The sequence below is a fragment of the Protopterus annectens genome, chromosome 8.part0 (assembly GCF_019279795.1).
Source record: "Protopterus annectens isolate FY-2018-M chromosome 8.part0, PAN1.0, whole genome shotgun sequence".
In the NCBI taxonomy this organism is placed as follows: domain Eukaryota; kingdom Metazoa; phylum Chordata; order Ceratodontiformes; family Protopteridae; genus Protopterus; species Protopterus annectens.
Window position 1 is genome coordinate 109766489 of NC_056741.1, and position 16908 is coordinate 109783396.

Consider the following 16908-nt stretch of genomic DNA (forward strand, 5'->3'; position numbering starts at 1 on the left):
TACTTAGATAGGGTTCTAATCTCAGACATAGCAAATGTAAACATGTGTGTGCGTATTTGTAGGTCACAGATTTTGAGACCCAGTCACTTCCGATTGCCTTACTTTAGCAGTCCTGCTGATGTTATGTCACGTTGGAAGTACCTTTGGGCAGCCCTCACCTCTATAAGCTCTGTGGCACGTATGATAACTGCATAACATTATAGTACAAATAACTAGTTAGGTAGGGGCTCTAATCTCAGTCATGGCAAATGTGTGTATGAGTATATTTGTGTTTGTAAGCGTATATATCTGTAGATTAATGTATTTTATGGCCTTCCTCACCCAGTATAGTTTACAAGGGCTGGTGATGTTCCTCACCTTAGAAGTACCTTGGGATGGTCTCCACTCTATAAGCTTCATAGCATATGTTATACATGCAAAACACTGTAGTAACAATAACCTAGATTAGTAGGGGTTCTAATCTTAGTCCTGATAAATATGTGTGTGTGCAACAACAGTGTCCTGTGTGCGTGCTTGGGTGGGAACCATATCCATTGGAGGTGGCTTTTACAATTTTTTGTTGTGGTCCACCCAGTACACATCCCAATGTCCACTTTACAAGGCCCACTGTTGTCATCTACTGTAGAGGTAGCTGTAGACACTCTGCAGCCCTATAAGCTCTGTGCCACATTAAATAACTATGCAGCACTATGGGGTAAATAAGATGGGCAGGGCTTCTAATCCTTTGATATCATTCCTCACTCAGGAATCATAGACAAACACAATCAGCTAGGCATCAAACCCTGTATCACTAGGTGGGTTGCAAACTGGCTCACAGATAGAACCCACAGTGTGAAAGCAGCAGACTCCATGTCAGACTGTTGACCTGTCATGATTGGAGTACCATAGGGTCTGGTCCTGGCTCCTTCATGTTCAGTAGATACGTCTCTGAAATCCAGCCTGACATGAAGAGACTCTGGCTGACAATGTTAGTAGATGACTGCAAGGTGGGTGCATTTATTACCTCCCCAAGTGATATTGACATCTTGCAGAAAGGACTCAATGAGACCTGCAACTGTTGTCAGAACCCTGGACATAAGTCAATGCCAGAAAATGTGTCACCATCCCCTTTGGGAACAATTTGGTTCCCGTAAATCACCACATCAATGGTAGTACACTGAGCACAGTAGTCATTATAAGAGAACTGGGAAGACAGGTTGGCAGTGACCTCTCTGTTGGCCACCACAGTGACACTGTGGTCAAAAATTCCTTCTATGTGGCACATCTCATTACCAAGGGTGTTGCATACAGGAAGAAAGAGGTAATTGTTTCCCTCCACTGTTCCCTCATTAGGCCAATCATTGAGTTCAGTGGCCCATTTGGCATGTACCTCACTAGACACCTGCAACAACCGGTGAAGCTGCAAAAGTACCTCACAACTAGGATCATAGGCCTTAAACAGTTGTCCTATATGGGCAGACTCCAATAACTCAAATTATTCTCTATCTCATATTTTCTACTTAGAGGCGAACTCTGCTTAACTTACAAAGCCATGTCTGACCCTGTTCTGTTAGGCATGCTATATTTAAAGAAACCAAATCCATCTGCACCACATGCCTCAGAGACCTCAACCCCATTTCCCCAATCAACAGGACATGCTGGAGGGACAGGTTCATAACCCAGAGACTGGCCACGCTATGGAATAGACTTCACATACATGTCAAGCAGAGCACCTCAGTGGCACTCTGCAAGAGAAATCTGGATGAGTGGATGGGGAATAGAAATCTCACCCCAGGGATCACCCCATTTTCTATACTCAATAATCATTTTGGGGAGTAACGTCAGGTGGCATGATGCCAGGGTAATCCTATGGGCTAGGCTCGTAAAGGCTCCATGGCTATTCACCTAGTACACACCTATGAATCTATGGATCTCAGTACTGGTATACATGTGTGTGTGCATTAGTGTGTATAAAAATGTTTGTGAGTGTGTAAACATATATGTGAAAGTAGTTTGAGGCCCTTCTCACCCAGTGTACCTACCATTGCCATACATTGCAAGGGCTGGTGATGTTATTCACTTTACAAGTACCTTGGAACACTCTTCACCCTACAAGTCCCATGGTGTGTGCAGTACCTGCGTAACACTATAGTACCAATAACTAGATAGGTAGGAGTAATAATCTGAGTCCTGCCAAAGTATGTGCATGTGGAAGTGTTTGTAAGTGTGTGCAAGTGTGTATATTTGTAGGATATACCATTTTGAGACCTCACTCTCCCAGTACACTGCACTTTGCCATATTTTACTTGGGCTGGAGATGATATTCACCTTAGAAGAACTATGGGACACTCTTCATCCTATAGGCTCCATGTTGCTTGCAATAAATGTATAACACTATAATAGCAATGACTAGATCAGTAGGGGTTCTAATCTCAGTCCTGACAAATGTAGGTGTGTGTGTGTGTGTGTGTGTGTGTGTGTGTGTGTGTGTGTGTGTGTGTGTGTGTGTGTGTGTGCGCGCGCGCGTGTGTCCATGTGAGAACTGTATCTTGTGTATGTGTTTGAGTGAGAACTATATCCATTGATGGAGTGGGTTTTACATTTTTAGGCCATGGTACTCCTAGTACACATCCCAAGGTTCACTTTACAAGGCCTGCTGTTTTCATCACTCATAGAGGTATCTGTTGACACTCTTCAGCCCAATAAGCCACATGCCACATGCAACAGCTATGTTAACAGTATGGAATGAATAACATGGTAGGCAGGGCTGCTAATCTCAGTCCAGGCAAATGCGTGTATGAGTGTATTTGTGTTTGTAAGTGTGTATACTGTAGTTTAAAGTATTTTGAGTCCATTCTCACCCAGTACATCTCCCATTGCTATCATTTGCAAAGCCTGGTGATGTCCATCTTAGAATTACCTTGGGGCACTCTTCACCCTGTAAGCTTCATAGTGCATGTTATAAATGTATAGCACTGTAATAGCAATAACTAGGTAGGGGTTCAAATCACATTCCTGGCAAATGTGTGTGTGTGTTTGAATGAGAACTATATCCATTAGGTGGCTGTGGTTACAATATTAGGCCATGGTACTCCCAGTATACGTCCCAAGTTCCATTTTACGAAGCCCGCATTTTACATCTACTGTAGAGATATCTCTAGACACTCTTCAGCCATATAAGCCCCATGCCACATGCAACAGCTATGCAACAGTATAGAATGAATAACATGATAGGCAGGGCTGTTAATATCAGTACTGGCAAATGTTTGTGTGTGTGTGTGTGTGTGTGTGTGTGTGTGTGTGTGTGTGTGTGTGTGTGTGTGTGCGCATTATTGTGTATAGTAGTGTTTATGAGTATGTAGAATTGTAGGTGACAGTATTGAGTCCTTTCCCACCCAGTACACCCCCATTGCCATACCTCACAAGGGCACGTGATGTTATTCACTTTACAGGTACTTTGGAACACTCATCACACTATTAGTTCCATGCCACCTGCAATAACCATATGACACTGTACTACCCCTAACTAGATGGGTAGGGGTTCCAAACCCTACACTGGCAACTGTGATCCAGTGCATGTGTGTGTGTGTGTGTGTGTGTGTGTGTGTGTGTGTGTGTGTGTGTGTGTGTGTGTGTGTGTGTGTGTGTGTGTGTGTGTGTGACTGTATGTGTGGGATCAGTATTCTCTGTGTGTTTGGTTGACACAATATCCCCTGGGGTGCATGTTTTACTAATCTGAGTTGTGTTCCACCCACTACATTCACCATTGTCCATTTTACAAGAGCTGCTGATGTCAACAACCATAGACTTGCCTGCATACACCTCTCAGCCCTATAAGGTCTGTGGCACATGCAATAACTCTTACACAGACCTGGTAAATGTGTACATATACAGCTGTACCTCGGCTATGACACAGACGATGTGTTCCCCTTTGCCATACCCCTCATTGGCAATGTCTACAGGTCCACATCCTGCTGACACATAGACACCTAGAACACAGAATACAGCATGTGAGACTACATTCAGTCAGCATTACTAACACCAATAATGCATCATGGCTAAAAAGATACACACAGTCTGTAGTGCACTCATTGTAAATGCATCTGAAGCACCTTACACAGCATTTCATAGCTAAACTGCACTTAAATAACCCTGTGCATCAAGACCATATTAGCTTTCCCTGCATCGGTGGTATGGATGACAGGGATGTGGCACAGGTATCATCATATGCATAGGGTGTTGTGTGGGTTTGCCAGAAGCCTAGGTTAAGCCATAAAGTTGACATCATGTGTGTGTGCTTGGATGAGTGTTCTATGAATGGGCCATGCAGAGGTGGTGTGTGTGTGTGTGTGTGTGTGTGTGTGTGTGTGTGTGTGTGTGTGTGTGTGTGTGTGTGTGTGCTTGCATGCACACAGTCATGCAATTTGTCTGCCCTACACAGGGATATGTTGGACAACTGTGGACTGTACATGGCAGGGTGCACAGTTCATCGTCTCCAGCCACAGACATGTGAACTGGTCCTGCCAGGAGTCTCACTGGCACCACCAGGCCCAAGGCCAGATGCAGTAGTACTCCTCAATGGTGATGGCTGTCTCCTGGATCCATGTCCCTGATGGGACCAGCCAGGACCATGTGCCCATGGCCTGCTGCAGTGTGGTGTGGACAGCACCCCCCTTTGGTAGTGCTGGTGGTACTGTGTGGGATCTCGCCTGCACTCCTGCTATGGCAAGTGTCTCCACTCACACTTGCATAGTCACCACACTGGAGTGTTCCATGCCACCACCCACCAACTGCCCATTATTTGTGGTCACGGGGACAGGGTATATGTGGGCAGCATGACTGACTGAGGATGTTGTGGACAACATGGGGATGCCAACTGATGGCACAGATTCAGCCCCTGACAACCATACCTGTGCCTCAATATGACTATCATCATTGTCGGAGTCCACAGAGACACTGATGTCAGGTTTAGTGCGGAGGGACCATGACACCCATCACCACCTGTGAGGGGAAGACAACATATGTAAATTAATACCTGCACTATAAGGTTGGCTGGTACACACATGCACACACACACACACACACACACACACACACACACACACACACACACACACACACACACACACACACACACACTTTTTGTAGAGTCTGGAACAGCTGTGACACTTATGGACCCTTCAGAGCAGACCCTGTATCACTGCTACTGTCCAGCCCACAACAAAGGTTGACAAATCCTACTATGTGATGGGCCTGGTAGCATAATGGTAATTGTGGCCAATACCAAGGCTATTGTAGTGAGCTATCCAGTGTCACCAAGTGCATATGCATGTACTGTAAGAGCTGACTTACTGCTATACAGTCCACGCACACTGACAAGATATAACGATATGTGATGGTGACTGATGAGGGGACAGGACTATACACTATCACTGCAGTACATACACAGTTCAAAATATGGAAACAATCCTACAGAGGGGCCAGGCCAGGCTCAGGGGGAAGATTATTGAAGAAGTAAGTAGTAGTCCACAAAAATGACAAAAATTGATTGGCCAAAGAAGAGCCATAAAGATGACAGAGTGGACTATTGAGGATAAGAAAGAAATTATGCATTGTTACTGTTATGTAAAAAGCCCAGAATTTCCAGGCAAAAGATATACAAAATGATTAAGAGACTACAATCATATTTAGATATGTTACCAATTCATGTAACACCGTACAAATTGCAGAAGGAGTCATTACTGGGCACATTGCAAGTGCTGCGAAAAGCACTTTTGGCTAACATCAAAGAGTAAAACAATACTAATTTCATGAACTTTAATCATACTTTGACTTAAGAATGGGGTCCATTCCCATCATGGTATTAGAAATCCAAAAGACTTGGAGAAATTAAAACTTCAGACTCACAAGGATTCATTTCACACAACATTGCAGGACAGTTTGCAATACATACAGGACACATGTAAAGTACTAGGTGCATAGCCTCATAAGATGATACCAGGCTATTGACCCCTGATGCTCCCATAATCCTGGCCCAGATATCTGCCCATGCCCCTTCCAAGCCAGCACCTCTTTCCTCTGTCAATCTGGGACACATGCAGGATCCCAGGGGTGTCTCATCCATTTCTCTTGCAGTCATACAGCTTCCTCTTCCAGAGGGCTATACACATACTCTGATAGACATGGGAATGAAGTGTATTTTACAGATGGTATATTGTGTGGGACACCACACTATCATGCCAACAAATACTATACATGCCACAGACCAGGTGAAGACCTTGTGTGCATGATGCATGAGTGCAATATGTCTTACAGATATGCAAAAACACCATCAAGACTGGTTTGTTCATGGCCTTGTATGCCAGACACAGGTCACCTATGATCAGTCTCTATCAGCCTACCTGTATAGGGTAGGTGTTGCAGATCTTGGAACCGCCTGGTCAGGAAACTCTGTGGTCTCTGCAACTTGCTTAGCAAGGTACATGCCAAAGGAGCCATTGTACTTGGTAGTGCATCTGATACGGGTGGAGTACAGGGATGTTGTGGCCTCCCGGTTCCTGGACGACATACCCATATTTGTGAGATGGGCCATGTAGATGGCCTTCTGTATAATGGTGCCCACATGGTGGGAAACTGTCAGGTTGCTACCAACCTCGGTGCACAAGTCACCTCTCACCTGATTGCATGCTCAGCACATTATTACTGTCATACTTAGTGTGGATGACATCTTCTACAGCAGAGGGAATGATTCCTCTCCTTGCATTCAGTTTGCAGTAATGTTTCTTTCACCACTATAAAATAATAAGGCCACAAGACAAAGGTATATATACTGCTGCTCAATAAAACTTCCAGGCCCATTCAGTGAAAACACCATCAGAACATATATTGATTGTATGTAAATATATATATGATTAAATAAGTGATGAAATATAAAATACCACTATACATTGTGATGTATGTATAATATAATAATAAACTATAAACTGTACACAATGTGTGTATATATATATGAACATGACCATAAATTGATTTTGTAGGTCAAGTATACTATATGTGCACCCTATATCATAACCACATTGTCCTATATATATAGGGTACTTGTTATGCATACCATATTCATTTTCATATATTTATATATTTATATATTTATATTTATTAATTTCTATCAATTTTAGGGAGAGATGATATATATAATCTATTGTTATTTATTTAGCAAAACTGATGCTGCAAGCTTTTAATATTCAATATTTTATATTATACATTATTTATGGTTCAACTATTTTTCATGATTTTAGACACACAGTAGAGTTACATATAGTCTATTTTATTAGACACAATGGGCTTTTTTTCATATTATATATACCAGTTACGCATATATAGTTTTTTTTTTATTATTATTAGGTTGTGTGTGTGGTGGGGGGGTTTTTTGGCATTATACAACAAATAATCACAATTTCAAGTTTACACATTGCTGCTTTAAGTTTTAAAATGTTGTTTTTCTTTTTCATTATTGAATAACAGGCTCATTAGTATGTTTTTATATTTAAGATTTAAGAGTTTGTATTTTGTTTTTTTCTGATGAAGTTGATCAGCGGACAAACCTAGGGTAAAACGCTTTTATTTTTGTTTTTGTCACCGAATAAATTTTTTTGATTTGTTTATGGGCTGGGCCTTATTTATTGGAGAGAGCAGCAGTATTTTGTCACAGCAGCCCCTCGTCGGTTGTGGACACTTTCTTCCTTATTATTTTATAGTGTTGGTGAGTTCCAGTTTCCAATGTTTCTTTCACCAGTCATTAATTGGGTGAGTGCCTCCTGGGGGATGCTCACATCAGTACGGGAATGTAAGACAATGGCTAGCTTGCAATGCATCTGTACACCTGGTCAGCCACAGACCACTGCTTTTGTCCTGTACCTCAGATACATATATCTCAAACAGTAGAGGCCTCCAGCCAATCCTTATGGGTATACCATTTTGGAAGAATCTACTACTAGAGGTGGGTTGCACTACTTTAACTGAGTAGGTACTCTCATTGGGCAAGTTAGCTACCCATCAGGTAACCTACAGGTTGATGCCTAGCTGTGTAGGCGTATGTATCCTGGCTGTGTGGGTATTAGTGTGAGAGGATTGGGCTAGGTGAAGGTAGGCATTGTTCACCATCTTCCCCTCGTCCCTGTGTTTGTTGACCACTTCAGAAAGCTTGACCAGGTTTAACAGGCCTGATCTCCCATTGACAATACCATGGTGTGTGGGCTCAGGCGTTTTGATGTTGCTGATGTCCCTGTTCAAAATGTCCTTGATATTACCTTCCATGCCTTTGCAGAGCAGGCTAGTTAGGCTGATGTGCACAATATTGGCTGGGTCAGTGGATTGCTCAGCCTTTGTGTATATGGATGACAGTGGCTATCCTCTGTGCAGATGGGATGACACCGGTGCTCAGGCTATGGTTGACTACAGTGCAGAATGGATCTGAGAGCCCATGCCTGTATTCATGTAGGGTGCAGCCAGGGATGGTATTAGGCCTATGGAGACCTCTTTGTGTTGCCTTTGAGAGGGCATTATGGACCTGCTTCCTGATGATGAGGGGAGGGGGAGAGGTGCTGTACATGTACATGTGTACTAATGAGGGGACAGGGAGTGATGTTTACACTTCGCCTGTCTGCAGCCGGTTGCCTATATCTATGCCATATGTGTATGTGGTGTTATTGACCACCACTACAGAGCAGATTTGTGTGTTGCCTCTGGAATTGCAGACACATGCGTGGAAGGCCTAGTGATTGGCCTTGGTGGATGTGTCCATTTTGCACTCAAAGACAGCCTTAGGGTAAATCACCTGTGACCTTATTTGCTTTTGCAGACCAAGGTGGCATTGCTTCCAGCGAGGCACCTGTTCCGTCTTGGCCCATCCAGCAATTATTTTCACCTATCATGGTATTTGTGTATTGCTGCTTTCCACCACAGGCATTTACCCTACTTTGAGGGAGATGATGTTGTCCTGTCTGGTATTGCTGAGTCTATACAGCTACGTAGGTGCCCACATAGTATTGTGGTGTGGGCCTGAACACTGATGTTAGTTCCAATAAATGGGACATTGGCTGTACAACTACTTCTACCTGATTTTAGGGGATTTATAGTCATTTGTGTACAGTTCATTCTGTCTGACACTGTAAAGGGGGCGGGGTTGGTGGCCAAGGAGATGCTGACCTGAACAGTGATGGCTATGGGATCAGATATTACCAAGGTGGATGGCACTGTAGGAGTGCTACAATGGCTACTCATGTTGGTTAGGACCAGGTACAGGATTTTTCCACCTTGTGTATATATATATATATATATATATATATATATATATATATATATATTTTTTTCTTTTTATATATATATATATATATATATATATATATATATATATATATATATATATATATGTATATAAGAGTACTACAGATATATAATTTCCCCTTTGCTAATGGAGACAGAGTGATTAAGGCACTTTTAAGCATTTGTAAGCGGGTTTGCAAGGCTTTGCGTGTAGCTTGGCATTGCTAACAGATGATTAAGCCCTCTTAGCTTCACTTAGCACTACTTACTCCCGCTTACACCCGTGCTAATTTTAATAAAAGAAAAGAAAAAAAAAGGTGATAAGAAAGTGGTGAAACATTAGAAAACGTAGCTAGGGATATGCAGGCAGGTGTGAGAAAAGACAATAGCTCTACATTTCTTCTGCAGCAACAGCTGTGAATAATGTGCAGAATTTGGAATTTACAGCCTTCCACCCTACAGTGAGGGGTGTTGGTGATAGATATTTGCAGAATAATCTGTGGGTAGATTGATTAGTTTCACTGTACATGGGGTGAAATGTAGAGCTATGTATGAGGCAATTTTTTTTTTTTTTTGCGGGACAGATGCCTTTTTTTTAAGGTGAGAGTGGAATGATAGGGAAGGGCTGTAGGTATGTTTGGTGGGGTAGGTTGCGTGGGATAGGTTGCATTTGCAGAGAGACAAGACAGCAGACAGAGGAGGTATATGACGCATGAGGTGGGTAAACACCTTTGACGGGGAGGGTGGTTGGGAATCTGAAGCCCATGAGCCCCCAAAATGGATATGGTGGGACTGAGGTCCCCACCCATGGGCAGTCACCACTGCACCTTCATGGCCCTAAACATGGCTGTGCTGGGGGCTGGACAGGAGGGGTGGCCTGTCCCTTGAGGTGCACCAGGCAGCCCTCAATCTTGTGCAGCTGCCCACCCAACTCTGCTCAGATGACACTGCACACCAAACCCTGGAACTGACTGTGGGTAACAGGCTCCTATCTGTGCCTGCTCCCAGGGGGGGAACAGGCCCTGTCTACTGAGGCAGTTCCACCCAAAGCTGGTGCAGGACCAATGGATGAGGAAGTCCCGGGTTGGGTCCCAGATGTGCTAGGGCCCAGTGTCAGGATCTGCCTTCCCAAATGTGCTATGATGTTGAGGTTTTGAGGTTTTACAAAATATGCTGGTTATTCTTGAACAACACATTCCATGATTAGTTATAACAGCATGCATGGGTGTTCCAATTAAACCCATAAAACAGTTTTGAAACAGTTGCATAGCAAATAGAACACATACATAAATGGAACAACAGTATGCATCATAACTGCATGCCAGTAACACTGACATCAACAGGCCACCAACAATAGTATTTGAACAAAGTATGTTAACATGCAACCAATCAAATATATGAACAATAATAGAACACAAGTCCCAACATTAGGTTTGGAGAACAACATACCCATAGTATATGAATTATAGTATTGATCCAGATGAAGGGTGGGGGAGAGACAAAAAGTCCATTAACAACTGTTTATGTTTCTATTTTCCACAACAGTACTGCTCAATACTTTATGGGTCTGCCCTCACTTTATATTTACCTATGGCCCATAGCTTCTGTAGCACAAACATACTTATTAAACTGTCAGCCTGGAATGGTATGGGGCAAACTATGACAACTCTGGGTACATGAATAGAGGGGACTCATACATGTCAGGGTTACATATCTGGCACAGAAGGAGTATGCTGAACTGCTGTTATGTGAGTGTGCTACTGGCATCCTTCAACTGGTTTAATATCTGTGTCCAAGATTATTGGCAGCAGTGACCACTAGCCATGACAGTGTGACACTTGAAAGACATGTATCTGTAAGAGTGCATGTTATATGTACCTATCCTGCTGTCATTTGCAGGCATGTGGTGGGATAGTTGAACAGTTGTACACAGTGTATTAGTATACTCTTCATACAGCTGCTACCAACATTTCCTTACTTGTAAAACCTGTGGAAAAATATCTGTTAAAACTACACGACTGTTTTACATTTATTCCTGATTCCTTGTGTGTAGATATGCACACATCTTAGTACCACTCTCTGGATTCACACCATGTCTGTGTGTGCAAAATTAACAGCTAAGCTATTTCTCATCACACTGATCTACTGAGGAACTGTTGTTTCTTGCTTCACTGGTTTCTCCCTAATAGTCTCTTGGTTAGACATTCTGAACTTGTAATCCTGTGATGCATGCAGGACAGATAGTGTACTTTGGATAACTACAGTCTGGAAAGCAAAGGTTAACACAAGTTAATGCTGCATGGAACACACTTTGATATATTACACATTCATATTCAGGGTTCAGAGCTTAGTGCAGTATATATTTCACATTTCATTTATATCTTGTTTTACAGCTCCACCATCTACCATTTTTCTTAACAGCTGGTTCACAGAACAACCTCAGTTAATGTATGCTGTCACAGCCATATTTGCTGTGAAGACCCTGTATACATTCTTTATGTCTACAACTACATACCAGAATAAACACAGCAGTTTTTGGAAGGGATCTTTATTACACATCAATATTAGTCGAACAAACTTTTATATTTATTCAGTTAACACAGTAATAGTATATCTACTAGCAGTAAATAATGTACTCCTTCTTAGCTATTTGCACAATATACTTCAAAATAAATTTGTACTCACCAGCCTGTCGGTGCAGCCTCAGCAGTCTGTCGGCATAGGCTTTGACATTACTAACCCTCTGCTGCAGCTGTAGGGGAGAAAAACAAACATGTATACCTGTCTATCACATTCTCAGGCTAGTATTTGCTACAGACTACTTGATAGTGATACTTATTCACTACTGCAACATTCTGTGCCCATTCATCTTGGATCTACTGAGCCCAGAGTGCCCCCTTCCTCTGCTTTAGGTCTGCATAGTGGTGCCATACCTGCTCACTAGTCCAGGGGATGCTAGTAGCACTGGTGAGATCATGTGTGAGATGGTCCCAGGCCTCCACTTAGCATTGTGAGCCCTGGTACGGGCCCTGCAGCAGTCTCTCATGGTTGTCTATAAGGAGTCCAGCCATGACGCTCAACTCCTGAATGCCCCAGTGCTGCACCTGAAAGTGCGCTCCTACACCTATGCCCGCCATAGTACCTGCACAGATGAACTATAACAGATTCCGGCTGCATTCCCACCTGTGCTGTTTAAATAAGGTGATATTCCTGCCCTTTGCCATCATTGGACCATTTTAAAAATGTTAAGCTCCACTAAGCAGTGCACAAATCCGCTAAGCTGAGTTGAACAGTGCTTAAAAGAGTGCATGCTGAGCATTGCTTAACAGTGTCCAAATCCACTTAGCTGAGCTACCTGTTTAGCATTCATATCTAAGCAATGCTTAAACTTGCTAAGCATAGCTGAGAATAGCTAACCATTGCTCACTTTTCATTTTTAAAAATGTCAGAATAATGACTTCATTTAATAAGTTTATATGATTTACTTTACATAACAACCCTCTATGTGCTTACATTACGTTAGCAAGGGATGTGACTATACTATATAGGACACTTTTGTATACATGGGTGGTTTCACATGTTATATGCACTCACACTTCTATTTTACACCAGCTACACTACCCTGGTTGACAAAAATCAATTACTACCTAACTTAAGATGAAAATAACTTTAGCACTGCTTTTACATATAAGGATAAATTACCTGTTTTTGTACTCAAACCATGAAAACCTGCATACAAAGTTGGAATTCTAACCACTACACTATCTCAATTTAGGGATTTTTAGTACTATATTTTTATTTATCTCCTATGGGATGTTTAACAAATACTGAGCAGCAGGCCATAATGTGCACACCTGCTCAGCTACAATTAAACATTCCTTATTACGGAAAAAAAAATTATTATATTATTTCTGGCCTTCTACAACTTTCTTGATCTAGAAGGTTGATGGGTAAGTGAGGCAGGCATCTGGGCATTCTGCAAAAACCTGTACAGTTGACGGCTATGGCCATACAGCCCTTTACAATGCAGGGTGTGTGTGCGAGGACCTGTCACGCAACCCCTGCATTTCCTTACTGATCTACTAGCTATTTCAGTGTCGGCAAACACTGACATAGCTATTTTATTATCTGTCAGTCTCTGCGGACACTGCCAGCACTTGCAAAGTGCTGTACAGCATTTTAACAATGCAGGGGGTGTGTGACAGAACCTGACACACACCCCCTGCATTTCCTTACTGATCTACTAGCTATTTCAGTGTCTGCAGACAGTGACCTAGTTATTTTTATTAGCTGTCAGTGTCCATGGACACTGACAGCACTTACAAAGTGCTGTACGGCACTTTTACAATGCAGGGTGTGTGTGACAGAACCTACCATACACCCCCTGAATTGTTTCTTGCTCCCCTAGCTATTTCAGTGTCTGTGGTGTTTGAAATACTCATTTTAATTTCATTTCAGTGTCTGCGGATTCTGAAATACTGTTTGAAAGTGCCGTATAGCACTTTCTGAGCGCAGGGGGTGTGCTCAACGTCCATGCATTACTTAACCATGCCCCCTGCAATTGTTCACTGTTCATGTCCATTTAGCCTTAAGAGCAGTGCCCCTTCAGCGCTGCTGTCAAAACTAAGACTACACAGACATGAACCACTCTGTGTAGGAACAGCAGTATTCCTGCACAGAGTTTATTGAATCTCAGGGAGTATGTACAATAAGCTGATTTTTGATCATCTTTACCAACTTATTTTCTGGTGAGCCACTTATGAAAGTAGCAAATAAGGACCAGCACAATGGAAACCTTCATTGCAAATGGAACAAATTAAAAAAGGAAAAGTATTCCAATATAAGGAAACACCCAGCACAGAAGTAAAACCAAATACTTGTCAACAAACCATATATCTATATCTATATCTGTCTGTTGGCATAACCTATTTATAGTAGCCTCTGCTCTGCAGTAGCACAACCCATGCAAGTCACATCTTATCACTGTCTAGTTACTCACATATAGCCTGGAATAACAGGCTTTGTTTTTCAGTGGGTATTTTCTGAACAATAAAAAATCTGAAAAACACACAGATTCTGAAGAATATGAAGTATAAAAATCAGGCAAAGTTGATGGAACAACAGGTTTTGCATTAGGATGCTTTTTCTAAAGGATTGGAAGTTTGTAGTAGGGACATATTTTAAATATGGCTCTTACAAATTCAGAGAATAACAGGTGTCAACATGCATCAGAGCTAGTGAAAATTAAATTTTATTTATAGCAGGACATGCCTACACATGCATCGCCCCACTTGGGGGGGTACTATAATTAAATTAAACCAGTTATATAATTTACGTGTGGATGGGTGTGCATATATGTCTGTGTGTGTATGTGAGAGAGAGTGCATGCAAAAACATTTATATATATATATATATATATATATATATATATATATATATATATATATATATCACTTCACAATCTCGAAATACTGAAATCTCGAATTTCAGTATCTAGAGACAAAAGTGTCAAAAGTGCAGTTGCCCGAAACTGCATATGACTGAACTTGGAAATGTTGAATCATTGGTTGTGGTGGTGCGCTATGTGATGTGTGGTTTACTGTGTCTGTAAGGTGTGGTGTGCTTTGGGATATGGGAATGGCTGCTGATGTGTGGTTATAGCTGGAGATTCAGGTAAGTTTTTTTTAAGGGTTTTGGGTGGAGATCTGAGTGTATGTGAGTGTGTTGGGAAGTATTAGGTGTAGGTTAGGGTATGTAGGTAACAGTGCGAGTGTGTAAGTGTTGAAAGTGGTGGTGTTTGTACATATATGATGTGTGTTTGTGCAATGGGAATGTAGAGTGTGTGGCAGTGAGTTTAGTGTCTCTTTCTTTTTACTGCGACTTCAAAGTTTGTATATATAAGTAGCGGGGTGTGGGGGGTGCAGGGGATTAGGTTAGGTGGGTTTGATTTGTATTTTTGTGTGTGTGTTTGTTTTGTTTTTTTGTAGTGAGGGGAGGAAGGTATATGCGTGTTTGCTTGTGTGGTGGAGGGTGTATTTTAAATCAGAGCATCACATACTGAAATTCTATATTCTGAAGTTTCAGTATTGTGATGCTTGGTTTTATGGGGTTTGTGATTTTGTGGTTTCGGTACTTTCGTTTCGAGATACTGAAATTCGCGATTTTAGTATTTCAAGATTGTAAAATGAATCCCTATACATATAGATAGATATAGCTAAATATATATATATATATATATATATATATATATATATATATATATATATATATATATATATATATATCTAGATATATATTTATATAATGTATGTATAATATATGCTCACACAGAATATATTTCATGTTTGACATGACCATGCAATCGGTCATTTATATGGTCACAACACAGTCTGACTTAAACCGCATAGAAATAAGACTCAAATTAGATGAATGTGACTTTTCTCACCTGTTCTTCAGCACTTGTAATCACCACTAAATCTGATGACAATTTTTGGCATTTTCTCCTAGCTGTAGCCCAGCCTGCAGTATAAGTGGGGTTGAAGTAACAGCTCTTCATAAATTTCTTCCATCCTGAACGGCAAGGTTCAACTTGCTTTCCTGAAACAAGAGGAAGCAGTACAGGTATATTAATATCAAACTATTGAACTTGATCTTTTTTTTAGAACAACACACACAATTCTTCAGTAATCATCTCCATTCCCTAGTAGATCTCCCAGTCCTTTTACAATAATTGTAAGTTTTAGCTCAAACACACTACACTTGTTTGCTCTGTCAGCACCTTGGGTTTGTGTGTGCATTTTTCTCTGACTGCTAGTATCCTCTGCATGCATGCCTCACACCAGTCCTGTCACATGCACATACTTCTCCTCTGCATGCATGCCTCACACCAGCCCTGTCACATGTACATACTTCTCCTCTGCATGCATGCCTCACACCAGCCCTGTCTCATGCACATACTTTTCCTATGCATGCATGCCTCACACCAGCTCTGTCACATGCACATACTTCTCCTCTGCATGCATGCCTCGCACCAGCCCTGTTACATGTACCTACTTCTCAAGAAATACTTCTGCTCCATGCTTACAAAGTGGTGCATTTATGTCACATTCAGCATGCCTACATGCAGGCAGCAACCCAACCTTTTAAAGTGTCAGTCATTCAACTTCCTGAATTATAGCTCCATTAAAACAAAAATCCTAGCACTAGATGTTATTTCAGTGCTAAGCATTTTTGTTCAGTCAGTTTTGGGCTTTACTAGAAGTAAACAAAAAGCCCACTATGCAATCTGCAGGAGCATTCTAGATTTCATTGAAAAAATAGAGAAAAACACTCTAAACAATAATTTACAGTTTAGAACTATGCATAGCTTTTTCACAGTAATTACATGGTGACTAGTTAAAAGCTAGATTATTGTGAAGGGCATTTGTGATATAGGGCAATTAGACTGGCAAATGATGGACATAAAATGTATGGTTGCAATAAAGACCTGCCTTATAATATAAGCAATCTACAAAGCCTGCATGCAGAAACACTGTCAGAGACACAAACTGTGGAGTAACATATATTATACAATGACTGGCCATTAATATTCAAAACGAACATGCTGAT

General features: G+C 41.6%; 1 protein-coding gene across 1 annotated transcript in view; it reads right to left on the reverse strand.

The window, feature by feature from the left end:
• The window catches only part of LOC122808151 (C-type lectin domain family 4 member E-like), a 505545-nt gene extending 489167 nt beyond the window's left edge, over positions 1 to 16378 (reverse strand). The window contains exons 1-2 of the mRNA XM_044079123.1: positions 16354 to 16378; positions 15746 to 15897 (exon numbers count right to left, since the gene is read on the reverse strand). Coding sequence (XP_043935058.1) covers positions 15746 to 15897; positions 16354 to 16378 — 177 coding nt within the window. The remainder of the gene's footprint in view (positions 1 to 15745; positions 15898 to 16353) is intronic.
• Between the last annotated feature and the right edge of the window lie 530 nt (positions 16379 to 16908).